The sequence below is a fragment of the Arxiozyma heterogenica genome (assembly GCF_036370985.1).
Source record: "Arxiozyma heterogenica strain weizmannii chromosome Unknown scaffold_6, whole genome shotgun sequence".
NCBI lineage: Eukaryota > Fungi > Ascomycota > Saccharomycetes > Saccharomycetales > Saccharomycetaceae > Arxiozyma > Arxiozyma heterogenica.
The window spans coordinates 475778-502466 of NW_027042659.1; the positions used below are offsets into that span (position 1 = coordinate 475778).

At 32.3% G+C, this 26689-nt stretch overlaps 10 protein-coding genes across 10 annotated transcripts; 6 read left to right on the forward strand and 4 right to left on the reverse strand.

Annotated features, from left to right (window-relative positions):
- Nucleotides 1-1427: 1427 nt before the first annotated feature.
- On the forward strand, nucleotides 1428-2057 carry PWA37_004639 (uncharacterized protein; the record flags this gene model as incomplete). Its single annotated transcript, XM_064861117.1, has 1 exon — nucleotides 1428-2057. One exon carries the CDS (start codon nucleotides 1428-1430, stop codon nucleotides 2055-2057), a length of 630 nt encoding a protein of 209 aa, XP_064717357.1.
- An 81-nt stretch (nucleotides 2058-2138) lies between these two features.
- PWA37_004640 (uncharacterized protein) lies at nucleotides 2139-8909 on the reverse strand (the record flags this gene model as incomplete). Its single annotated transcript, XM_064861118.1, has 1 exon — nucleotides 2139-8909. One exon carries the CDS (start codon nucleotides 8907-8909, stop codon nucleotides 2139-2141), a length of 6771 nt encoding a protein of 2256 aa, XP_064717358.1.
- A 3458-nt stretch (nucleotides 8910-12367) lies between these two features.
- Nucleotides 12368-13936, reverse strand: RRT12 (Rrt12p; the record flags this gene model as incomplete). The annotated part of the gene is made up of 1 exon (XM_064861119.1): nucleotides 12368-13936. One exon carries the CDS (start codon nucleotides 13934-13936, stop codon nucleotides 12368-12370), a length of 1569 nt encoding a protein of 522 aa, XP_064717359.1.
- Nucleotides 13937-14487: 551 nt separating this feature from the next.
- IMG1 (mitochondrial 54S ribosomal protein bL19m IMG1) lies at nucleotides 14488-15021 on the reverse strand (the record flags this gene model as incomplete). The annotated part of the gene is made up of 1 exon (XM_064861120.1): nucleotides 14488-15021. The coding sequence occupies one exon, from the start codon at nucleotides 15019-15021 to the stop codon at nucleotides 14488-14490; it is 534 nt and encodes a 177-aa protein (XP_064717360.1).
- A 960-nt stretch (nucleotides 15022-15981) lies between these two features.
- PWA37_004643 (zinc-binding alcohol dehydrogenase family protein) lies at nucleotides 15982-17178 on the forward strand (the record flags this gene model as incomplete). The annotated part of the gene is made up of 1 exon (XM_064861121.1): nucleotides 15982-17178. The coding sequence occupies one exon, from the start codon at nucleotides 15982-15984 to the stop codon at nucleotides 17176-17178; it is 1197 nt and encodes a 398-aa protein (XP_064717361.1).
- A 310-nt stretch (nucleotides 17179-17488) lies between these two features.
- On the reverse strand, nucleotides 17489-18310 carry BUD23 (18S rRNA (guanine1575-N7)-methyltransferase; the record flags this gene model as incomplete). Its single annotated transcript, XM_064861122.1, has 1 exon — nucleotides 17489-18310. The coding sequence occupies one exon, from the start codon at nucleotides 18308-18310 to the stop codon at nucleotides 17489-17491; it is 822 nt and encodes a 273-aa protein (XP_064717362.1).
- An 808-nt stretch (nucleotides 18311-19118) lies between these two features.
- ARE1 (sterol acyltransferase) lies at nucleotides 19119-21026 on the forward strand (the record flags this gene model as incomplete). Its single annotated transcript, XM_064861123.1, has 1 exon — nucleotides 19119-21026. The coding sequence occupies one exon, from the start codon at nucleotides 19119-19121 to the stop codon at nucleotides 21024-21026; it is 1908 nt and encodes a 635-aa protein (XP_064717363.1).
- A 559-nt stretch (nucleotides 21027-21585) lies between these two features.
- PWA37_004646 (uncharacterized protein) lies at nucleotides 21586-22233 on the forward strand (the record flags this gene model as incomplete). Its single annotated transcript, XM_064861124.1, has 1 exon — nucleotides 21586-22233. The coding sequence occupies one exon, from the start codon at nucleotides 21586-21588 to the stop codon at nucleotides 22231-22233; it is 648 nt and encodes a 215-aa protein (XP_064717364.1).
- A 570-nt stretch (nucleotides 22234-22803) lies between these two features.
- Nucleotides 22804-24042, forward strand: PWA37_004647 (uncharacterized protein; the record flags this gene model as incomplete). The annotated part of the gene is made up of 1 exon (XM_064861125.1): nucleotides 22804-24042. One exon carries the CDS (start codon nucleotides 22804-22806, stop codon nucleotides 24040-24042), a length of 1239 nt encoding a protein of 412 aa, XP_064717365.1.
- A 592-nt stretch (nucleotides 24043-24634) lies between these two features.
- On the forward strand, nucleotides 24635-26473 carry RSC6 (Rsc6p; the record flags this gene model as incomplete). Its single annotated transcript, XM_064861126.1, has 1 exon — nucleotides 24635-26473. The coding sequence occupies one exon, from the start codon at nucleotides 24635-24637 to the stop codon at nucleotides 26471-26473; it is 1839 nt and encodes a 612-aa protein (XP_064717366.1).
- Between the last annotated feature and the right edge of the window lie 216 nt (nucleotides 26474-26689).

Sequence of the window (26689 nt, forward strand, 5' to 3'; positions counted from 1 at the left end):
ATTTCTTTTAGTTTACTTTTTTTATATAATATCGTTGAACATGCCTAGGTTTGAAAGATCAATTTTTACACAGCATTAAACAAGTAATATCGATATTCTTTTATTATTATTATTATTATTATTATTATTATTATTAAAAGATAAAACCTAGTATAGAGTTTCTACATATCGTTCGCTTTCATCCAATTTACGCAGATTTTTACATAAAACCTGGACTATGAGTAAATCACGCTAAGAGAGCTTGATAGTGTAACTCGACTTTAGGTAATTTTTTTATTTATTTTTTTTGCAATAAATCTATGAGAAATTCATTTGGAATATCTGCTTACAACTCTCATTTTTATGTATGCTGCTTGAAGGCTAGCAATATGGAACATTCAACAAGTCAACGAAAAGAAAAAAAACATTTTTTTAAGGACTTGTACATATTCATAAATGGATAGCTATCAGTCGATTTCTCATTATGCATCTTTGTGTACTTAGTATCGTTTATACAACAATGTATAGATTAAGACTTGTTTCGTTCAAAGGAAAAAGTTTTGGAATTCAGTTAAAAGAAAAGTTTAGACACATGTTCGTTTACTGTAGGGTTGTGATCGATTTTCATAAATTTTTCTTTAGGGATGTTTTTTTCTTACATGACATCTTTCTTTATTCATACGAAAAATGTTAAGGGGGGGGTTGCCGTCAACAGTGGTGTAATTTCCCAAACCGTAGGTGTTGAGCACAAAATATCAGCAGAGCAAAGTGCAGATGTTTTGCTTTTTGTTTTTCTTTTTTTTTTTTAGTGATTTCTCCCTTTTGTATGGAGGAAATCAATCCAAATTAAATGCGGGGGATGGGGAAGGGGGAAGAAAGAACTCATTAAGGGGTAATGCGATGAGGGAGGGGTGAAGAGAGATTGAGCTTGATAGGTGAGTGAGTGTGGTTAGATTATGGATAAAGACATCTCTTGCTTTACAGGATGTTATTCTATACGCCACTGCATGCAACTCTATCTATCGAAAACAATATTAGTAATGCATATAGAGATAAGCAGAAAAAGAGAGGAGCAAAGAAAAAATTAACGATTATATATATATACGGAAGGGGAAAGATTTCTGTTAAGACGCTAAATTACATAAATATGTATATATGTATACTCCGTGTTGCTGTTTCTATTTTATAGTCTTGGTTTGTTCATATTTTTGTTTAGTATTACTTGTAAGATATACTCTTCCTTCTTTCTCCTTTTTTTCTCTTTTTTTAGAGAGCTACTTGCTAATTAAATACACAACAACCACTACACATATATTAGATCTAATGAAATAATAAGACAGAATCTTGAAATTCCATCCTTTATAATTACTATTATTCTATTTCTTTTCTTTTTTGTATGTATTTAATATTCTTTTATATATTCATATTCATATACAATAAGCATCCAGATGAGCAATAATTCCAATCACGCTTTATATTCAAATTATCCCGTTGATGCACATATTACAATACATTATCAAAATATTGAGAACAATAATACAAGTATTAATGATACTACAGACGAAGATGATAAAAATAATGAATCAGAGCCTTCAATATCGTCTTTGACATCTTCACCTTCTACTCCAACAATGCATCCCATGTCTGTATCTCCATCTTTGCATATTATTGAAACAGTACTAAACATCTCGAATCAAAATACCAACAACAGTAATCATAATTATAATCATAATCATAACCATGATTATATTCCAAAAACAAAAATATATCCAAATTTAACAGATTTGGGACAATGTCGGAATATGGCAGACACGATACAGTTTAAATCTAATTTTACTGATGCTACTGCTGGTATTGATACCCATAACCTTATGGCCACACCGTTGGTTAGAAGATTTACTGAGCCAATATATATGGATAGAAATATGATTGATAGTCTTACAGAATCGGATATTAATAGTACTAATGATCAGAGTTATCATCCAGATATTCCATGTACAAGGCATCATCATAGGAGAAATACAATAGCTATAAAATTTAACAAACCATTATATAAGCAATGTTTGACAAATAAATAATAAAAATAAAAATAAGTAGAAATTCATAATATATGAATACGTATACATATATAGAGAGAAATATAATTATATACAATATTCTTAACCGTTTAATGATTTTAAAATCTTTTCTTTATCCTTTTCTGATAACATTTTGATTACTTCAACTAATGAGTCCATTGTAATATCATGATTTTGTCTCATTGAACGTGCTATTGTTTGTGCTATATGATCCATCTTTAATGACTTGATGTTTTCATCTAATTTATTATAATTGGCCTCGATCCAATTTGACACCTCACGATCATTTTCGACATTCACTTGTGGATCATACCATGATCTTAGTCTTGAAATCTTATCTAGGCGTGGTATCTTACTGTTATTTTCACCATAAATTTCATTCATCCTCTTAATTAGATATTCTTCGTTCAATTTACGTCTAATTCTCCAGAAGAAGTAACGACGTGCTTCCCTCCATTGTAATTCACTCTTAATAGTACCTTTGGCTTTCATTCTAGTAGATCTATCATGCAAATCCGCAAATTGGACACTGATTTGATTGTAGATTGGTAATAGTAGTTTTTCACGTTTACCTAATTCATAGGATATCTCTTGATGTTTAGTTTCATCTAATGTCTTGTCACTTAATTGTTCACGTAAACTCTTACATTTAGGATCAAGGCGTGCCATTGTGGCTAACAATTTTTCACGTCTATATTTAATACCAACCATACCTTCAGGTTCCAAGACACCTGCACGGGACTCGATATCTGCATACATTTCCATTTGATCAGAGTTAATAGTTGGATCAACAACAACCCAAGAACCACCTCTTAATTCCCCAGTAGGTGGGATATAAACTATGATTGGTTGTTTATAATCTACAAGGGCGTCAACAATAAAAGAACCATATTTCAATACTTCATTGTACATATCTCTTTGACCACCAGAGAAACCCCTCCAATTTGCTAAAATCATTAATGGTAATTCTTCACCATGGTTGAAATCATTAATTGCTTGGGCTGTCTTGAAAGCACTATTTGGATACCAAACTTGACCCGCTTCCTGAACCATAGTCTCTGTGGAATCCGGGTTTGCAGGATCTGCCGGAATGACGTTCTCAATTGTACGGGTATCTACAGCAATAACACCCATTGGAATACCACCAAGTCTAGCTCTACCTACTACAACACCTTTAGCCCAACCAGATAATGTTTCAAAGAAGGAATCTCTGTCAAACAAACCTGTTTCAAATTGGCCTGTTTCATCATTGAAACGACCCTCAATCATCCATCTTACATCATAAGGTTGTTTTCTTTCTGGAACATATTCAACATCACGATCCCAAGAATCTTCTGTTTCTAAGATTGGTACAGGCATGCCACGTTTAGCAGGTATGTATGATAACCATTGTAAGATCTTTTCAACACCTGCAAGATCATCTGAAGCAGTTAAATGAGAGACACCATTATTATACATGATTTGCGTACCACCTAATTGTAAGTTGGAAGTGTAGACCTCACGACCTAGAACTTTATTAATAGCGGGGGCACCGGTTAAAATAATTGGTTGACCTTCAATTTGAATAGCTCTTTGACCCAATCTTACCAAGTATGCACCAATACCAACAGATCTACAAGTAACCAGAGTAATGGTAAAAATGTCTTTGTAAGCCCTTGAAGTGGCACCAGCAATTAAACCTGAACCTCTTAGACATTCAACACCCAAACCATCATCAGCACCAATAATTGCAGTAATACGATGTCTGGTTTCACCAAATTCGACTATTCTTTCAGTGACAACAGAAGCTTCCTTTCCGTATTTCTTCAACATGTTTATTCCATCATCATCCAAGTATAAGTATTCAAAACCTTTTGTTGGATCATCGTCATCATTCCAAGCAACCTTGAATAATGGAATCAATTCTTCAGCAATACCAATTCTAGCACCAGAGTTAGCGGCTAGGTAAATACGAGGAATACCACGCTTTTGACAATACTGTGTCACTTTGGCGAAAAATTTGTCTTCAGCTGGACCAAATGAACCAATCTTAAATGTAATATCATTGGCTACAACTACAAATTGACGACCACGTGGATATTCTGGAGTTTTCATTGTAATCTTGAATGCTACCATACCAATAGAGTTGGCACCAGGTTCTCTTTCTACTTCAGTCAATTCACCGTTCTCATCTTCAATTAATTCATGGGAGACAAATAAATCATCCCTGTTGTATAAAGAATGCTTTTTATTCTTAGCATTAGCATCATTATGTTTTACAGGGGACTTTTCCCACATGGTTATAGCAGCTTGGTGGAACAATTCAGGGAAGTCATATACATATGTAGTACCCATTAAATGAGCTTTATAACGTTTTGGTTGTAACCATTCCTTGACAGCATATGGTGTAGCAATTGGTCTTAAATGCATGGAACCAGGTTTACCAAGAGATTTGAAGATCCACTCACCTTGGGCATTCTTCACTTCAGTATATAATTCAGACTTAACAACATAACCAGACACATTATTGATTAGAGCACGTAAGGGAACAGGAGCGCCAGTTTCTGGATCTTGGATGATAATACGAATTTCAGCAGATGAAACACGTAATCTTAACAGTCTTTTACCAAATCTTTCTAAAAATCCACCAAAAGCAGCCTCGACATCTTCAGGTGAGACATTAAAAATTGATGAAAAGTTAATGAAGATGTGATTCAAATCAGAGTTGGAGGTATCAATTAATTCTAGGTTATCTAAGATATCACTCATTAGTCTATTAGCTTCGGACGTCAAGTATTCTTGGATAGTGATGTCGTCACGAATGCGGCCTGTTCTAATTATACCTCTGGTGAAGAATCTCTTATCTAATGGAGATGTTTTACTGACACCTTCATAAACATGAATATTTCTGTTTTCTGTAAATATTGGTTTTATATTAAAGTTTGACATTCTTCCTAATTCCAACTGGAAGGCACATGCTGGTTCAATGTGACGAATAGTCTTGTTTTCTTCATAGTTAGGGCCAGTAAATGTGTAATATTTAGGGTAGGAACCATCCTTTACACTAAACATGAACGTAATACGACGGATACCAGATTTTACCAAATCTTGCTTATTAACATGTAAAATCTCATCCAATCTTTTCAAAATATCTTTTTCTGAATCAAAACCTTCAGTTGAAGCAACATATACATTAGCAACATTACTTAGAGTGGAAGAAACACCTGATCTGTCTGGAGCTGGACCACTTGGAAGAGTGTGTCCAGGTAGAACTTCTAAACTTTGTGACAAATTGCTATCTACATCATCTAAATGTTCAGCAGCTAGAAGGATACCAGTTCTTAATGGAGCTTTGTCACTGTCAGTAACGAATGAAAGATCGGAAACAGACATAGCCCTATTCATACCCATTTTATTTTTCATTTGTGGAATTGAGGAGAAAGCGGCCGATGGTAATTGGAATTTCCATTCAATTAATGGGTTGGATAGACTTGATCCAATTTTGTGTTCGTGGCACTTAACGTCACCAACAGAGTAGGCCCTGTAAGCACGTCTAACATATACTTGAGCTGCAGCTGCAGCAACTGCAGGGTCTGAATGGATCAAGAAATTCATTAACACATCAAAAACAACATAATTGGAATCGATTAAATCATTCAAAATTTGCATGTCTGGTTCAGAGCGTCTTGGATGAGAATCACCGTATGTTGTTTTGACTACAGATGATTTTAAGATATGTTCAACTTGTTCAGTTCTTTCTTTGACAGATGGTAAAGCACCTTGGATCAAAATTTCTCTAGCCTGTAAAGCAACTTTGGCAGTAGCTTTAGTTTGTAATTCTACTACGTGTTGTAATGGAGTAGAAAAGATAGCAGCCACCTCAGATAACATCTTACATAGAGGTTGATAGTGTCTTAAAATAGCGAGAATCAAATTATTCTTAGCAGAAACTTTGGCATGGGATAAAACAATCAAAACAACCTTTTCCAAATCGTCACTGTTTTCATCACGTAATCTTAAGATGACATTTTCTTCACGCACGTTTGGAGAGTTGAACAGCTTCTCAACATTGTAATATTCTTCTAAGAAGTTCACAAAAACAGAATGTTCGTGAGCTTCTAATCCATTCATATAACGGTTAGTGATATCTAGCAATGGAGCCACGGTAGTTGAAAGTAAGTCATCTGAACCTGGTTGTTTGATGGCATTGTCAAGCATCTTAGCTAACTGTCTAGCAGGGAATACAGCACCACGTTTACGTGAACGAGAAACCAATTGTTCTAATTGGTCATCTAATTCAACAGGTAATCTGGAGTGCAAAGCAGATATGTGTAATTTCCATTCAGAATATGGTAAATCAGGATTTCTTAAAACTTCAATCAATTGTTGTAAGGAAGCATTCATGATGACTTGATTGTCATAACCTTTTAATATATTTTCTAGAGTTGACATTAAATAATGGAATTTATGAGCTGGTTTGGTACCTTCTACTATTGGAGAGCCGAAGTCTGGTAACATACCTTCAAATGGTAGAGCATGTTTAACCTTTGATGGGTCATCTAATGTCAAGATGGCAATGATATCACCTGCAACAATTGTTGAGCCTGGCTGTTTCAATAATTGCACTACACCACTCTCTTGGGCAACCAATGGCATTTGCATTTTCATAACTTCTATCTCAGCATATGGTTGACCTGCACTGATGTGGTCACCATTTTCAACAAGGAATTTAACCAATTTACCTGGGGATGGGGTACGTAGTTGAGTAGGGTCATTTTCAACACTTAACAAAGTGGTCATAGAATCGACTGATAATCTAGTGGCTTGAGCCTCTTCCTTCCAGTAAATTGTATGTGATTTGCCACCTATTGACATTAACAAACCGCCATCAGACAATTGTCTAGCACTGACTTCACATTTAGAACCATTAATGAAAAGTGTATAACAATCGTCAGCTGACTTGGCAATTGTAAACTTGTATCTTTTACCTTCATGAATAAAATCTACAGGGAACATGGTTTGCAATTGAGACTTTGGTGGTACTTGACCTTTTTTTAAAGATTCTATATATTCCTTGCGGGCATTACTTGAAGCAATAAAGGCTTTAGTGGCAGCACCACATATAACTGCTAGAGTGGGATCAGGTTTCTTTGCAGTCATTTTATGGGAAATTAAATCATCCAACCATCCGGTTGTAATTGTATTTTCTTCAAAATCTTCTGTCTCTAATAGTTTAATTAAATACTCAACTGTGGTTCTAAAATCACCTCTAATGGATAACTCTTTTAATGCGACAACCATATGTTTTCTAGAAGCTTGTCTATTTTCACCAAATGCAAAGATATGTCCAAACTGTGAATCAGAAAATGAATGTATACCACCATTATTTCCTACAGAGAAATAACCCCAGACATTTGACGAGGAACGGAAATTCAATTCATGTAAGCTCCCACTAGATGGTTTGAATCCTTCATTTGGGTCTTCAGATGTAATACGACATGCAGTACAATGACCCTTTGGTACAGGCTTTCTTTGTGTTTTCAATGAATCTTTGGATTTAAATTCAAAATCAATCTCTGTAGCTTCATGTGGAGACATCCCATAGAAAACTCTAATATCACTAATTCTATGCATTGGGATACCCATAGCGATTTGTAATTGTGTAGCAGGTAAATTGACACCAGTAACCATTTCTGTTGTTGGATGTTCAACTTGTAATCTTGGATTTAGTTCCAAGAAATAGAATTTATCATCTTCGTGGGAATATAAATATTCTACAGTACCGGCAGATACATAGCCGACTAATTTACCTAATCTGACGGCAGCCTTCTCCATTTCTGTAAAAGTTTCTTGACTAGCTATAGTTACAGGAGCTTCTTCGATAATCTTTTGATGACGTCTCTGCACAGAACAATCACGACCAAACAAAGAGATATTATTGCCATACTGATCTGCCAATAATTGCACTTCTAAATGACGGGCTTTACCAGCCAATTTCATAACAAAGATTGGGGAACCTGGGATTTCGTTAGCTGCTTGATGATATAAGGAAACAAAATCTTCTTCACATTCGACTTGTCTGATACCTTTACCACCACCACCTTCGGAGGCTTTGATCATAACCGGAAATCCAATTTTCCTAGCCTTTGCGAGACCATCTTCTGGTGAATCACAACAACCTTTTTTGTATATTTCATCATTTACAGATACAAGGCCAGATTTTTTGTCAATTTGAACAGTGTCAATACCAGTACCCGACCATGGGATGCAGGGCACCTTAGCATGCTGTGCCACAATTGTAGACGAAATCTTATCACCCAAGGATCTCATTGCACTACCTGGAGGACCAATGAACAAAATACGTCTTTTTGAAGCAGCTAGTTTTTCTGGCAAAGTAGGATTCTCGGAAGCATGACCCCACCCAGCCCAAACAGCATCGACATCAGTTCTTTCAGCAATATCTACAATTAAATCTACATTAGCGTAATTATTGTTATTTGTACCCCCAGGGACCTCGATGTATTGATCAGCCATACGAATATATTCAGCGTTAGCATCAAGATCTTCAGGTGTTGCCATGGCAACAAATTGTATTATTCTTTCGTCACCAAATGTCTCATAGGCCCATTTTCTTACGGATCTAATTTCTTTTACTGCGGCAATACCATTATTAGCAATTAAAATTTTTGATATAACTGTGTGACCACCATGCGATTTAACAAAATTTTTTAAGGGAGATTCCTCGACTTTATCTATGGTATTAAGACCAATGAAATGTGGAGGTAAATTTCTATGTTTATCAGAGTAATCAGTGATTTCGTATTGTTTAGAGGGTGTCATGACACCATCATCTAATAAGTTATCTTGTGACATGTTTGTTGAATAAAATAGTCTATTTCTATCTCTATTTCTATTAAACTTTAAAAAATTATCAAAATTATCTATAATATTAAGATTTGTATTCCTATAATGATTATGATAAGTAGACAAAGTCAATAAATGCCTTCTTTGTTGTGGGTGAGAGCAATAGTAAAATTGTAATTTATAGTTATATTTATATTTATATTTAAATAGAAAAACAAATGGATTGTAATATTGAATAAAACGATTCTGTATTGAATACTTCCCCACTTTGTCAATTGATAATGAAATTTTGGAACAAATTCTTGAAGTTTATATTGTCGATTTACTTTAAAAGAAAAAAAATTAAAAAAAAATAAAAGGGAATAAAGACAAACAAAAACGAATAGTTATGTTTACGAAGGTGTTGAAGTATATATAAATAATATAATTGTCTTCACTGTTGCATAAATGGAGTTAATGAGTGTAAAATGAATTGTAAAGTCGGTTAAAGATAAAAAGAACAACAACGACAACGACAGAAAGAGAAAAGAGGGAATTAAAAAAAAAAAAAAAGCCAGAAGGACTAGATAGATAATTTAGATGTATAACAGACTGGAATGTGAATGTGAATTAATTGAGGATATTCTAGCGATATTGAAGATATACAATTACCAATAGCTCAATTTTAATGGTGTAGAAAGAAAGAAGGGAACACAAATAGCAAATAAGCAAAAAGGATATTGAACGGACCACAACAAACTTTGCAACAATTTGAGTATTATTTAGTTAATGTCTTCCTTTTTTGTTTTGTTCCTCTATAACTTCTAAAATGTTAGTGGTGAAAAAAACCAAAAAAAAAAAAACCAGAAAAGGAAAAATAGAGGAAAATGTACAAGACAAAGAATCAGAAGTGGGAATAAAAAAAATTTACAAAGAGCTAAGTAAAATTGGAAAAAATGGTAGCCATCTGAAAAAAAAAATTTAAGGACAAATATTTGCAGATTAGAGAAAGCACGCATGTTTAACACCGAGACTCAAAAGATCGGGTATAAGACGATTTTTTGTGTTTTTCTCACGATCATCATTATTTGGAGTAAGGGTTTGTGCAAGATTCCTTAGAACCATCCAATTTACACAGATTTTTATATAAAACCTAGACTATGAGTAAATCACGCTAAAAGAGCTCGATAATATAACTCGACTCTAGGTGATTTTCTTATTTATTCTTTTTGCAATGAATCTATGAGAAATTCATTTGGAATATCTGCTTACAACTCTCATTTTTATATATGTTGCTTGAAGTCTAGCAATATTGAATATTGAACAAGCCAACGAAAATAAAAGAAAATATTTTTTTAGGGATTTGTATATTCAAATTATTGTTATTAGGGTCCAAGTAGAAAAAAGTCATATATACGTTTTTCTGTAGTAGGGCTGCAATAGATTTTTAGAAAACATTTCATCTGAAAAACATTAATGGAACGCTACTAAGTTGTAGAACTAAGTCTAAGTCACAGGAAGAATGTCTAAAAGTCGAACTGAAAAGTAGGTCAAAAAGGGTATATAAAAGAATAAAGCAAAGGAATTATGCACTTTTCTCTTTCTCTATCTATAAGTTGCAACTACATCCAACACAACTGAAGTAAATTATAGGAACCGATGCTTAGTAGTGGAACATGACGATGTGTATAAGGGAAGTAACAGTCTAGCTCTTTCCTTTACTATGTTCTTTTATTTCTGTGGTTATCTGGCTGTCTGTTTGTCTGTCTGTAAACTGTATTACTGGAATTTACCTACTGTGCAAGCTAAGAAGTCTTTGTTCAATAACAATGATATACCACAACGATGTAATGATGTGATGATGAGACGAAAACAATAATAAATTCAAGTAACTTTTGTTTTTTGTTTGGCCTTTTGTTTTTTCTTTTGTTCATGGTCTTATATTATTTTTTTATTTTATCACATGGATGAAATTAAAAAAAAAAAAAAAAAGGAGGATAGGCAGATTTTATAAATTTTCACATGCTCGAGCCGGACAGCAAAAAAACGAAATAAAAATAAAAAAAAAAGTTAATTTTTGTCACTATTTTTTTTGTTCCACCTTTCTTTGCCTATTTGCTTCTCTTTTTTTTTTTTTTTCGAAATAAATCAACAGTGTTGAAATACGATTAGAGCTATTTTTGATAATCTAAATTCACCGTACCAAGTGATTAAAAATTATGAAAATTTATATTAAAGAAGATTCGAAGATAAAATGAGTATACTGTATAATATCGTATCTTGTATATTAGTTATGTAGAAAGAAAAAGACCAAGCAATACAATAACAATTTATAGTACCACTAATTTCCTACTATAAATAACAATAAAACTCATAATACCACCAATATCCTATTGTAAGTTACATTATCTTATTATATTAATCTAAAATGAATTCTACTAGAATTTTTGATTCTGAAGCCTTGCGTCAACAAACAGGATGAATGATTACGTAGGTAAAAACTTTATGGTGAGTCTGTGGGTGTTACTCATTATACTTGTGTTTTAAATCTTTAAGTCTAAATATAATTAGTATAATGTTTATAAGAAAAAGTTATCTTTGTCGTTAATGATAACAGACTTTTTTAACTCACTAGTATTGGATGGTCGTTGTATTTATCTGATGATTCTACACTTTATTTGTATATTTATTTATTAAGATGTTCCTTGCTTTCTTGAAGAAAATTTATATGATAATGGAGCAATAGAAGATCTTGCATCTAAAGATAAAACAGGACCGGTTTGGCCGAATTCTTGTTTATTATATATAAAAGTTTCAGTAGGTGATTCTAACTGCTGTATTTATGTTCAAAGGGCAAGCTGCATTGGATCTAAAACAAAGTGTCTGTATTGAAATTTCAATATTGAGTTGGGAATGTTACTTTAATGTGTATATTTCGTTATACGTACTTCTAATGTATTTGCATTATTCTGTTCACTTATTCTTATTATTCTTATCATTAAAAATGCATACCACTGTAAGAATCAGTATATTATATTGAAGCATATCTATTAGGATTTGGATAAATTTTTGTTGGTTTTTCTTTAATATTTCTAAAATATTCTATTTTGCCAAGTATCATATTTTAATATAGGATTAACTAGTAGAAAATAATAAAATAATGATATTAATAGTTATAACGTAGCAATATTAATAGAGTTTTTTTTTGTTTTGTTGTTATTTTATATTTTTAAATGACATTTCGTTTTTTTCTTAGGCTTGCTATGTAACGCCTTTCAATTAATTAAATATCTTCTGGTTGAAAGAAAATAAGATGATAAATAAACAAAACAAAAAATAACCAAAAGAATTAGACAAATCAGTGTACATTATTGAAGTTTCTGTTTTTATCCTTTAGAATCACATTTTTGCAAGACTTGCAAACAATTATAAGATATAATATCATATAAATATTATTTTATATACTTTTTCTTTTCTTTTCTTTTCCACTACGGAATCAAAAAAAAATTATTTTCCTCACTATTAGGTAAACATAAATCATTATCTAAATAAACGATTCTGGTTTTACCATCCTTATCCTTGACTTTAATGGCCTCTTTCTTCTTATTTTTCTTTCCTGCTTCATATTCATTCAATTCTTTTATCAATATATCTTCATCAATGTTTGAAAATGTTAAATCTTCAAATACATCATCTTCCTTTTCAATTCCATTATGAATTACATTGTTAGGTGTATTAGGTTTAAACATTAACGATCTCCAATTAAACACATCCTTTATCGATCTTTTTATCAATTCCTCTTTTACTTTATCTTCCGGTATACCTTCTTCTAATAATAATGCTACTATTCCGCACACACTCGGTGATGCCATTGAAGTTCCTGAATATGCTACATATCTTGAAATATTTATGTCCTGTGGATCCATTTCCTTGGTTCCATTTTTAATAACTCTATTAATAGTTAGACCTGTCTTACTAACTAATGAAGCTATAGATACACCAGGTGCAAATATATCAACACATGGTCCCCAATTACTAAATTTGGCAATCGTATCAAATCGATCATCAAATGCACCCACTGTAATAGCACTCTCTGATGAAGCAGGGCTTACCCAACATGCATTCATATTATAGTTTCCTGCTGCCACCACTATAATCAATCCCTTTTTTGTTGCCTCCTCAATAGCTTTATTCATTATATGAGTCTTTAATGATCCAAGACTTAAATTGGCTACACACTTCTTTTCTTTATGTTCATTACAATCGTTGACTGCCCATTCTAATGCTGTTATCACAGATATTAAACTACCTTGACCTTTTCCATTTAAACATTTAACATCAACCAAAGTAATATTCTTGGCTACACCAAACGTGTGAGACCCTACTATTCCTGCTACATGAGTGCCATGACCATTAAAATCTCCTGGGCCCTCTCCTGTACAATCAAACCCCAATTCTATTCTGTTATCAAATTCCGAGTTTGTAGTATCTATTCCTGTATCTAATATATATCCACGCACATTGCTACCTTGATTCCCCAAATAATAATAATAATTAAACATAGTCTTATATTTTGTAACATTATCAAAATCAAAAGGTAACTGTGTCCTACTAGAAATTCTGGCTAAATGACGTGGTGCACCTTGTTGCATCACCATCATTCCAAACGAAGATGAACCTTGTTCATGATCATCTAAATCTTCTAAGTTCTTCTCATCTTGATCTATTGGAAAGAGTGCATTGATCTTAAGATTCGGAATAACTTCCGAAATATGTGGATTTTTTCGAATTCTTCTCACTAATTCTTTAGTTAAATTAGAATGGAAACCGTATAATGATCCAATCCGAAATGTTTTTTTAATCCTTTGAGAAAAATATTCATGTAGTTGATTGCCTTCTTTAATTAATGAATTCAAAAATTGTGGGACTGTATCCTTTTCTTTAAATGTTATTAGATACTCAGTAGCGTATATAGGGGAAAGGATGATAAAAAATAAGAAAATTATTTTGATATTATTCATTGAATTCTTATTCTTTTTTTTTTTTATTTGATTCATTCTGCTCTAAAAATGAAAACTAGAAGCAACTTACTAATATATGTTTTACATATATATATAACGGTATTCCCACATATATATTGTTTTTCCAAACCTCTTAAAAAACAAATAAATAATTTAATTATTTTCCGACACTTGTAATTTCCCTCCTTTGCTTATATTCTTTTTTGGTTACTTTTGTGACATTTTATTTGATTAATAGAAAAAACAGCGTTCTTCTTCTTTGTTACACAAAAAAATTGGTTTGTATACGATATAATTATATATCATTTTCGAGTCCATATATAAAAAGATACATACATACCTATACATATATATATAATTATAACTAAATAAAAATAAGCAAGACACGAAACCAGTCTCGAAATAAAATAAAATAAAAACATAGTAATATATGTTTTTCATGAATATTTAAGGTCATCTACTACACATGTTTATATATATGTATATATATAGTTATAAATATTTACAGTTTTATCCATGCAATAAATATTAAGGAAAAGAAAATAAAACAAGAAAACAAAAATCAGAATAATATTATTAACAATGAATCACCTTCTTTTCCTTAATTTAGCTTCTAAGTTACTGACGTCCAATCTAGTATCTCTAATATAATAATGTTTATTTCTTCTTCTCTTGCCATCATTCTTCTTCAAGATATCGATTCTTTCTACTAATGGAGAAAAGATAGGAACACGTATTTCAACCATAGTCTTTGCAATTTGATTTCTTAAAAGTATGGAAGCATCTTGGACCAGATGTTTTCTATCTATAGACAAAACGTACCCAATAAATGGATCATAAGAACACTTGGATTGATTATAAATAACACGGACCACATCACCACTTTCAATGGCCTGTGGAGTGTGTTTTTTAATCAAGGCTCTTCGCCAACCTTGTGGATCCAACTGAGCATCTAATTCCTCTTTACTAATCTTTTGTAGTAATATGCCTGGTTTGACTGATTTGTTCTCTATTGGTGGATAAATTGGGATAACATTTCTTGATTTACTAGGGATCTGATAGAATCTTTTATACATTAAAGAAATTCCAGAAACTCTTGGTAGTAACTTGTTAGACATCATTATATTTACCTTTCCTTTATCTTATCTTGTGTCTTATTATATGTATATATATATATATCTGTTTGTATGAATACAAAAAAATTCTTTTTTTTTTTGAAGGTGATATTGAAAGAAACACTATGAGAGGTATATGGTCATTCAACGATACATCATCTTATTATAATAAGGGATCAAAAAAGCATTCCACAAGCATATTTTCACGATATCTTCTGTATATATCTATCAAATATAAGAAAAAAAGCTCTTCACTTTTCATTTTTCAATTTTTCTTGTTCTTTCTTCTCCCAATATTACTCGTCAAAAAAAGAAAAAACACAAAAAACCAAAACCTGGGACAAAAAAAACTATGAAAAAATGTGTGCAAGCCCTGACATTGGAAAAGTATAAAACGTAAAGCAAGAACACAAACCCTTATCTAAGTTTAACAGGCAGATAGGCCTCACACAAGTAAATGTGGGGGGAAAAGGAAAAAGGAAAGGAAAAAGGAAAGGAAAAAGAAAAGAAAACAGAAAAAGAAAAAGGGTTTCCACACAACTTCAAATGCACCAAGGAAAATTCAGTTTCAGCACCATATAAATTTCATGCGCTCAATCCGCACACCACATACAAAAAAGTCTCAGTTGTCTTTGTTCTGTTCCTCCCCCCTTTTTTTCGCTCTCTCTGATAAACATCCACACACCGCGCCTAATTATTTTTTGATTGACTCCCTCGGACATTTTGCTATTGTCTTGGTATATGAGGGATGTTTTAATCATACGGTTTTTTTTTGTTATTATTTTTCACCTAATTACTGTCAAATACTTAATATATATATATATATATATATGAGAAGGCAACTCAAAAGAAAATAATATCAGTATATCACAAAAATCAATATATCACCTTAATATGTTCAACATTTTATTAATTTAAATATCCATAGATATAGATAGAGAAAAGCAAAAAAAAAAGGGAAAGAAAATGTTTTTTACCGGAATTCCAGAATCTATGGAAGCTGTCATCATTAAAGACAATAAGCCAGTAATAGACAAAAGTGTAAGAGTGCCCCTCTTGGATGATGGTTTTATCCTAATTAAAGTCCTTTCAGTAGCTGCAAATCCAATGGAATGGAAACATATTGAATATCATATGGGTCCTGATGGTTCTGTCCTGGGATCTGATGTTGCTGGTATAGTCGTTGCCATTGGATCGGGTATCCCATCAGATGAATTTAAAATAGGCGACTGTGTGTGTTCGTTTGTTCATGGGTCTTCTGTCCGTATGCCAGGGAACGGTGCATTTGCAGAATACTGTGCAATTGACGCAAATATCGCATTCAAACTGCCTCAAGATTTTTTAACCAAAAATGTACCTTCCTTCCCATCAAATGAGAAATATATTCGTATCCCTGAGGGCCCTGTAAACTCAATTGAATCGGCAGCTACTATGCCAGTGGCATTAATTACCGCAGGCGCAATTCTGATCCATGAGTTACGATTAAAATTAATCTGGGAACCAAAACAGCCACAAATCGACTCGCCCATACTGATTTGGGGTGGTGCAACAAGTGTAGGACAAATCTTAATTCAAATGATTAAAAAATTAAATGCATTTTCCAAGATCATCGTGGTTGCATCGAAGAAACACAATCAAACCCTATCTAAATTTGGTGCCGATTCTATATACGACTATCACGATGCCGACATCTTGACAAAGATTAGATCTAACCACAAAGATATTAGGTATATAATTGATGTTGTGTCAAATGAAGATACAATTAACCAGGTGTACAAGTGTGCACCGGCGGATTCTCCAACTACTATTATCCAGTTAGAATATCTAAACATCGAACAGATAGACCCACAGGTGAGGAGAGATGACGTCAAAATTATTGGAACTTTGATATATTTAATTTCCGGATACGATGTAAGATTAGGTGAATACTATTTCCCTGCAAATCCTCAATTTAGAAAAGATTTAATTAGATATATAAAATTTATCAACCCCAAATTGATAGATGGTCAGATCCATCATATCCCGATGAAATTATATAATCATGGTTTGAATGATATACCATTATTTACAAATATGATTAAAAATGGAGAAACTTATGGTTACAAACTGGTCACATCTTTACAAAATGACCCAGATGATAAAAAAGAGATGAGTGCAGACTAATAGAGGACTTAAGTAGGGATACCATTTATATATTACTTATGTATTCAGTTGTTTATATATATAGTTGTTCATTTATTTCATATTCCTTCTCTTGTTTCTCACTTTGTTTTAATTATCCATCATATACAATATGCAACTGTTGTATGACACTTCTAAGCATAATATTTCAGGTACCTATACAATAATACCTTTCAAAATCTAGACCAATAATGCAATATCAGACAAATGAAAAAAATGTAAGATATACAAATCGAATGATTTTTTTTCCCTTTTATATTTAATATAACTTTGACATTCAATTTGATCCAACTTAAAATCTTGGCCTTCTTTTTCTACCTGTAAATTTAGAATCATGAGCCACTTTTCTCCCACGTCTTTTCATCAATTCCTTTTTCCTTAAAATATAATTCTTCTTTGATTCTATTTCTTTGCCCTTTCTTAATTTTTTACGCTGTAGATTCTTACTATCTTCCTGTGCATCCATTGTGACACCATGTAAATTGACTTGTTCCTCTGAAGCTCTTGGTGCACCAGATGTTAAAACAAGGTAATATTTCTTGTTCTTTTTAGATTCCGGATCATCAATAACTAAACCACCGCTAAACCCAGAAACTTTAGCAGCTTGCAGAATTTGATCCACTTGTTCATCGTTCTTTGGATAAAATTGTGCCACAAATTTACCACCTTTCTTCAACGCAGCAAATAAAGAATTGAAAAACCGTAACAGTCTTCTCTTTGGATCATTATATGAAGTATCTGCGTTACAAAGCCATTGAATAGCACTAATACTAATTGCTGCATCAAATGTACCTGCACGGAACGGTATCCCTACACCCATGTCTTGTAACATTAAGTCACCCTCTAATTCCCTTGTTATACCAGTAGCCAACATACTTGGTGAAATATCCATACCACACCAGATATGGCCTTCTTCGGTTAATATTTCCCCAGATAAACCGGACCCACAACCAATATCTAAAACAAAACTATTCTCTGGAATATTTAATAGTTCTAATGCACGAAGAGTCATTTTGGCTTGAATATGTTGCACTCTTGTGGACGATGTATATTTTTGAGACTCTTTATCATTATAAAAGATTTCTGGTGGAGCTAATTCTTCGGGACGGGACATTTTTTTTTAGTATTTGATTGTGTATTTTATGTTATGAAAGTGTATATAAGAGCAGAAGGAACAAGAAAAAAAAGTCAGCATCACTCTCCGTCTATTCAAAAATGGCCCTTATTCTATAATTTATTGATAATAATATTGCTTGTAAATAACTCGATGAGCTTCTAAAACAATTTCCGATGATCTAGCTGCAAAAATTTCTAAATCTTTTTCATTCTTTCATTTCATAATCAGTCAAATGGGAAAAAAATTTTTTTTGTTTTCCCTCTAATATCTTTTTTATTCACCTTTAACAGTGTAATTATTTTTTTTATTTTGACCTATGGGGAGGAGGGGAAATCAAAGAAAACCTTGGAATGTTATTAACAAACCCTAATTGACTTAATTGAAAAAGTGAAAAATCACCTATGGATCCTTATCAACAACCCTAAGTTAAGATTTCTTTTTATTTTTTGCGAGATTATCGTTTAATTCTATTATTATCAACCGTCACAGAATAGTACTATCACGTGTTCTTTTTTCTTTTCTTTTCTTTTTTTTTTTTTGATTTTTTCCATTCTTTGAGGGAATTTATTATGTATATATGCAAAATTATATTGACTAATAGCTTGCTCGAGAGAAGGATAAGATGTGTGTTATGTGTGTTATGTGTATATAAGTGAGTACCTGTGTGTGTCATCTCCTTTAACTTGAACTGTAGTAAATGTCCAGGAAATATCACACCCATAGAGTGATTAGTTCAGCAAAGAGAATTAAAAAACAAAAAAAAAATACCATAGAATGTTTTTAAGTTTTCTCAAGTCGAACAAAAATGACAGTTGAAGAAAACAATTTATTGCAAGATGAACAATTTCTCAAAATACAAAAATTGAATTCTATAGACGGTACTGGAAGACGCAGATCACTAGTCTATGACAAACCTGTCCCTGGATTAGATATTAATCATGACAGATCAAGTGAATTGGTAAAAGATCCTCTTGGAGTTGACTCTTTAGCTAATGACGGAAATAGTGCCATTAAACCAGTTGTCACATCAATCGATGATGTGGAGGGTAGAGATTCTATCTTAAAAAATTATTTAGCTAGACTACATCAAATGGAGAAAAGAAGATACCGTAAAGGGCAAGAGTCTGTTATTTCTTTCTTCTCTGATGTGGACTTTGATACAAGACCATCAATGTTGGATGCTACCATAGCTGAACCAATAATCACGTCCTTTGATGGCCCTGTCTTAGAAAAGCAAATCAAAGCAGTTGAAAAGTCAAAGAGATTTAGCAAGCAGTCATTGTCATCAACAAGTTTAAATGATTCTACAACTAGCCCTACTCCTACTCTTACTAATGATGACGAAAAGAGCCTTGATAAAAAATCAGTTGACTCGGACTCAAATTCATCCAATAGACATGAGAAGAACCGTGTAGTTATGATTACATATGAATCGGACTTTACAGGAATGTATATTATGATGTGGATGCTTTTTGGATGGATTGCAATCAGAGGTCTTGTTGATTATTCCGTCTCGCATAATGGTGACTTATTGAATATGCCAATACTCAAAGCCATGACTGAAAGATGGGGACAGATTTTCTTATTTGACGTGATTATGTGGTTAACCAGTTTTGTTACCGTTTTTATCCAATATTTAGTCAAATGGAAAGTTATTGAGTGGGATGTTACCGGAAGATATCTTTCAGTTTTTCTTGAGTTAGCTCATGCTACATTCTTCAATTACATATCCTCAATGTACTTAAATTTCAATTGGATCACAAGAGTCTTCATTTTTTTACATTCAATGGTAATTTTAATGAAATTCCATTCATTTGCCTTTTTTAATGGTTATCTATGGAACATCAAGAAAGAATTAGATTATTCTAAGGCTGCACTTGCTAAATATAAGGATGTTGCATCACAGGATATCATTGAGACTTTAAAAAGATCACAAGAATTCTGTGAATTTGAACTATCATCCCAAAATTCAACAATTAAGTTCCCAGATAACATTTCGTTTAAAAGTTACTTCATGTTTACACTTTTCCCTACATTGATATATCAATTTGAATATCCAAGGACGGAAAGAATCAGATGGTGGTACGTCGTGGAAAAACTTTGTGCAATTTTTGGTATAATCTTCTTAATGATCATGAATGCGCAATTGTTTGTATACCCTGCCTGTGATAACGTTAGAAAATTACGTGGGCAATCTTCGTTAGATTTGAAAACACGTACGAAGGAATGGTTCTATCTGTTGGCAGAAATTATTCCACCAATCACTATTGAATATTTATTAGTTTTTTATTTAATTTGGGATGCAATCTTAAATTGTGTGGCTGAATTAACAAGGTTTGCCGACAGGTATTTTTATGGGGACTGGTGGAATTGCGTTGTTTGGTCTGAATTTGCACGTATTTGGAATGTTCCTGTACATAAATTTTTATTGAGACATATATACCATAGTTCTATGAATCACTGGAAATTAAGCACTGTTCAGGCCACAATGTTCACATTTTTTTTAAGTGCAATCTTACATGAACTGTGTATGATAATTATTTATAGAAAAGTTAGACCATACCTATTCTTATTTCAATTATCACAATTGCCAATGACTTTCATAACAGTGCATACGAGATTGAAGGAGTGGCCCACTCTTTGCAACATACTATTTATATTTGGTGTTTGTACTGGACCCTCTGTGATTACGTGCCTATATATGATCTATTAATTTGAAATAATAGATTGTTATTGCTGATACATAAATTCATGCATAATTATTACGGACTGCGTATTGCTAAATTTCGTTTTATTTAAATTTAGTATTATGTCTTTAATCTTTTTTCCCTACTTATGATTTTGTGTATTGAATAAACATTATGATCTATATATATAGATATATAGATATATAGATATATAGATACCTTCAAATACATGATATACTATGATAATTTTTGATTTGAAAGGCTGTTCAGTTCTTTTGCACATAATAAACCAGTATAAGGAGGAAACATGAGAAAAAAAAAAAAGAAAAAAGAAAAAAAATGCTGAAAAATTTCAGCTCATCGAAAGGAGAAACTGACTAAAACAAAAGAAGAATCAGAAGAAGTTTTGATCCAGCCTCCAGTGCTTCATAAATACAAATATATTCTATTTTCCTTTTATTGGATACAGGTATGTGTTTTAAAATAAGATCAAAAAAAATAATAAATAGCACATTAACAGATATTATATACATTGCTATTACCTGCAGACACATACATACACAAATATACATAATTTGAAGAGAAATGAACATTTGGATAGCTGCAAGTGATGGTAGGACAGATCTAGTTGAAAAATTTCTAACAGCTGGTACTGGATTAACAGCAAACTCGAAGGACCCAAACGGCTACACACCAATACATGCAGCAGCAGCATATGGTCACGTTGATCTATTAAGGAAGCTATGTAAAGAATACCATGGTGATATTAATATTAAGGACTCCGATGGTGATACTCCCCTACATCACTGTGAAGATATGAACACAGCACAAGTGATTATTGAGGAACTGAATGGTGATCATAAAATAGTAAATAATGAGGGGAAAACTGCATTACAGGTATTTGAAGAAGATGGAGAGTTTCCAGAATTGATTGATTATATGCGAGTCAAATGTGGTATACCTGTACAATTAGATAGTTTCGGTATAAGAAAGGAGGATTTACAACAATTCAAAGAAAATCTTCGTTTTACCTTGGAGAATGATCCAGTAGACGAATCCAACCCGGAATCCATAGAAAGAAGAAAAAGATTAGAAGAGATTCTTCAGTCTGAGAACTGTGAACAAGAATTGGAGAATTACGTCAGAGATATGATCAGAGAATCACGTATCTTAGATCAAGATGGAAACGAGTTCCAAGAGTCAGACCAACCATCAAACAAGCGTAGAAAATAAATAGATCATAACCATGCGTACGTACAAACTTAGATTCACATAGATTATATCATCATCATCAAATTATATATATATCCATTCACAGATCCATATATGTATAATAGAATAGTTCAAAATACAATCAAATCATCAATATAGCAGTATTCAACTGCCAACAATACTTGCTACTCGAAGCTCCAAAGGAGGGTAACCTCTTCATTCAGATGGAAAAGAAAAAAAAACTGTTTTTATTTATTCGTTTTCTTTGTTTTCTTTGTTTTTTTTTTTTTTTTTATTTTTCTTTTTTTGGCCGAACAAAAACGATTGAAGGAAAGTTTCAACCTGCTAGATGTTAATTATTGCATACTACTAACTTGACGTTTGAAATCACTTAATTGTGTTATGCTATGAGTTATATTTCATAGTTAACATCTAATATCCTCATTTTCACTTTATACTCTTACATCAATTCTTATTTTGTTTAGACTGTGTCAAAAAATAAAAAAAAGAAAGAAAGAAATTGACAAACCTAAACAAGAAAAGTAGGATATCACAATTTGGTATAATATATATGTATATACATAGCCTACAATGTTTGAAGTTATATTAACTCCGTTGACGAGGTTCGTCGAATATGTTAATGGTCTAAATGAAGTATATAATCAATTGACCTTTGAAGAACAAAAGGCAATGACAATCTTTGAAAGAATACAATACTACAATTGGACTTTTGAGATGTATTGTATCTTGCTCATGCTATTTTTTTACATCACATATAGAATTGGTGTGTCTATCAATGTCTCCAAAGCTGACAAATTGTTTGCTTCTTTACACACGTACCTAAGAAATGAATTGAAATTTGCTCGTGTTGGATTAACAAGTATGAAAGGTGGAAATGTCAATAGATTATACATAGACCAACATTTGCATACTTGGCTAACCTCATTTGCTACTGGTCGTTCATCAATTGACTCAATCAATATCAAAGCACATTTAAAGCCACGTCATAACATCATCAACTTGATTATTGAGTATATTCTAGGTTATTTCTTCTTAACGTACCAATCTCCTGATCTAGTCGAGTATTTGGAGATTGAAATCAAACCAAATGGTGTCTATGTCAACAATGAGACCTGTAACATCAATTCAAATTCTAAAGAAATCTTACAAAACTTCAAGTTTGTCACATCTATTGTGAACAAATCAATCATGGATAAGATCCGTCTAGACAGATACTTCTTGTCGTTGACTCATGTGACAGACAGTGACTCCATTCCTAAAGAATATGTTTATATGTCTGAGATCAACCAGATCAACGACTTTATCAAATCTTACACAAAAGGATCTTTTAATGAAGAAGTGTTGGCTAAGGCAAAGGATTTTTTGCAATTTATCAGTTTTACAGATCTACCTGATTTCAGACCCAAGAATAAGGAAGAATGGATTCAATCTCTACAATCACGTTGTGTTATTCGTACTGACATACCAAGGAACAAAGCTGAATTGAACACGTTAAATAAGTTGGTTGGTTCAATGGTTGAAGTGTATGATAATTATACCCGTGATCTAGTCCAGAAGTCGGATAAAACCGTGATTACCGCAGATATTTTAAAGAAAATCAATATGTTGCGTCAAAATGAGATTAATAGAATCGACAAGATCGCTAAACAAATTGAATTAGAGAATGCAATGGAGGAAAAGAAAGAATTAATGAAGGAAAAAAGACGTGAGATGAAAAAGACTGGCGAATTACAAAACAACGAACAAAAAATGAGAGAAAAGAGAGAAAGACGTTTGAGAAACAGACAGAGACAGAGAATAACTCAATGAAAAGTTAACATGATCTTTTTTTTTGTGACTCCTTTAAAAAAATTGGACACACAACATATTTATGTATAGTATGAATCAGAAAAAGGGAATGTAAGTACTGAGTAAATGATTTATGTAATAAATTTTAACATACATAAACATACACATACACATACACATATATATACATGTATGTATGTATGTAAATGTTTAAGTACAGAGAATGAATAGAACCTCCAATATCTCTCTTTCTATATGTTTATATAAGTTTGGTATCTTTTATAAATACAATTTTGTATGGCCTTGACATAAATTTTGGTGCTGAGCCCTCCAACGCTGGGAAGAAAGAAAAAAAAAACGAAAAAAAGAAAAAAAAGAAAACAAGAAAATTTTTGTGGACGCTCACAAAGAACAAGCCAAAGGAAATGTTGAAGAAGTTGAAGAACAGCAGAAGATTGCACTAGGAAAGGTAAAGATTTAGGACCATTATTACACACACACAAGTATATGTATAGTTACTAGAATCCAAATATATTTTTGTTGTGGTTGTTCAACACTTTGAATACATACATACATACATATATATATATAAAGAGAGAGGATAAGAATAAAAATGTCTACTACAAATAACGTAAATACAAAAATTTCAAATTCTGAGTCAACTATAAGGCACATGGAGACAAAACAGAACCAAACTCAAATTCCAATCCGCAGTCAACAACAAACAAATCCAACTTCCACTTTGCAGCCAAGTGACACTTATATTCCAGATTATTTAAGCAATTTAGTACCAGAACTAAACTCTTATGAAGATTTGATTGATATTGAAAAAAAATTGGATACATATTTATCCAGAAAACAAATAGATATTAATCAAATTGTGGAACAATGGAACAGCTCAAGGAATGCTAATGGTATATTTTCTCAGTATAATAAAGATGATATCCAATATTTACGTATCTTTATTTCTAACACCGCAGAGAATCAAGTCTGGCAACTGGAGCAACAACAACATACTAATGAAGAAAATAATGAAATATCTAAACAAGATGTTGAATCAATAACAAATGGAAATTCAGATCCTTATTGGATAATGAGAATTGAAGGTAGATTAATTGACGATTTACCTGCTGATGATCCAGAGAGATCCAAATTTAGTTCTTTCATTAAAGATATTGCTGTAGACTTTAAAAGACTGCCAAAGAATCAACATAATAATAATAGCGCTACTGCAACTACTTCTACTAATAATAACGAAACTTCAAATAATCAAAATCCTGCGGTATTTAATAATCATAACAACAACAACAATAATAATAACGATAATTTTGAATCTACTAATTTGAATTTGACATTACCTCAAAATACAGCTGGAAGTGATAATGCTAGTACTATCACTGTCAACAACAACCTTAGTAATGATACTGATAATAAAATTGTGGATGTAGTTGAATGGCACGCAGATGATGAAAATCAAGTAGAATTTGATGGTTTAGATATTAAAAGGTATGGCTCAGAAAACTTACAATGCACCGTCACTATTCAACCAAAAGGGTGCACAGGAAACTACCTAGAATACTCTCCTGAATTGTCAATGATCATTGGAAAGTCTCGTGGATCTATACAGGAAGCAGTCTATTCATTATACAAATATTTATTGATTAATAATCTCTTGATTAGTAGTGCAAATCTTTCAAAGGATAACAATATGAGTAAAAATAGAATTAATCACAACTCCAATAGTAGTTACAGTAACAATAAAATACCAAAAGATGATGGTATGGGGAAAACTGTTGATGAAACCACTCTGGTGCAGATAGATAAATTCTTATCTGTGTTATTAGGGGATGAAAATAAAGATAATGATGGTGACATTAATATGGATGTTGATACGGATCAATCAAACAACAATGACGATAACGGTTTGCAAGAGAATGAAATAAGGAGAATCATGAAGTTATCTGAATTTTTATCGTTAGTCAATGCACATGTTCAGCCATTTAAACCTATTGTGATTGACTATACAGTAAGAGTAGATAAAGCATCAACCTATGGTGAATTAGTCTTTGATATCGAAGTACCTAAATTATCGACATTATCAGACAAAAATAGAATAGATGAAATAGGTCGGGATGGACTATCGTTAATATCAGAGTTGGAAAAATATACTGAAGAAAATAAAGATAAACTGGAATCACACGAAAGAGAGATTAGTCTATTAAAACTTCAATTAAATGAAACTGCCCATAAGTACCAATTCTTCCACAAATTGGGTCAAGATCCTGTACCTGCCTTACAAGATTATATCCAATCACAAGCAAATGCATTAAAGATTCTCTCTGGTGATGAAGGGTTCAATGAGGATACCGTAAGAAGAGCACAATTCTATAAAGACAATGAAGAAATGTTGTTTGAAAATATCGGTGTTATGTTAGCTAACGGTAGAATATAAATACTAATGCAGGGGTAGCAAAGGCATAGGAAAATATACCATGATAGAGGTATGTATAGGCACATTCGTATATATACATATATTACTTATCGAAATAGATAAATTGTCTTTCTCAGTTATAATTTGTGTCGCCATACAATTTGTGACGCCAGGCCCTTTCCGCCAAGAATGACTCTTAGTTTCCTTTTTGGGAAGTTACTGGCATTGGCCGTTTCA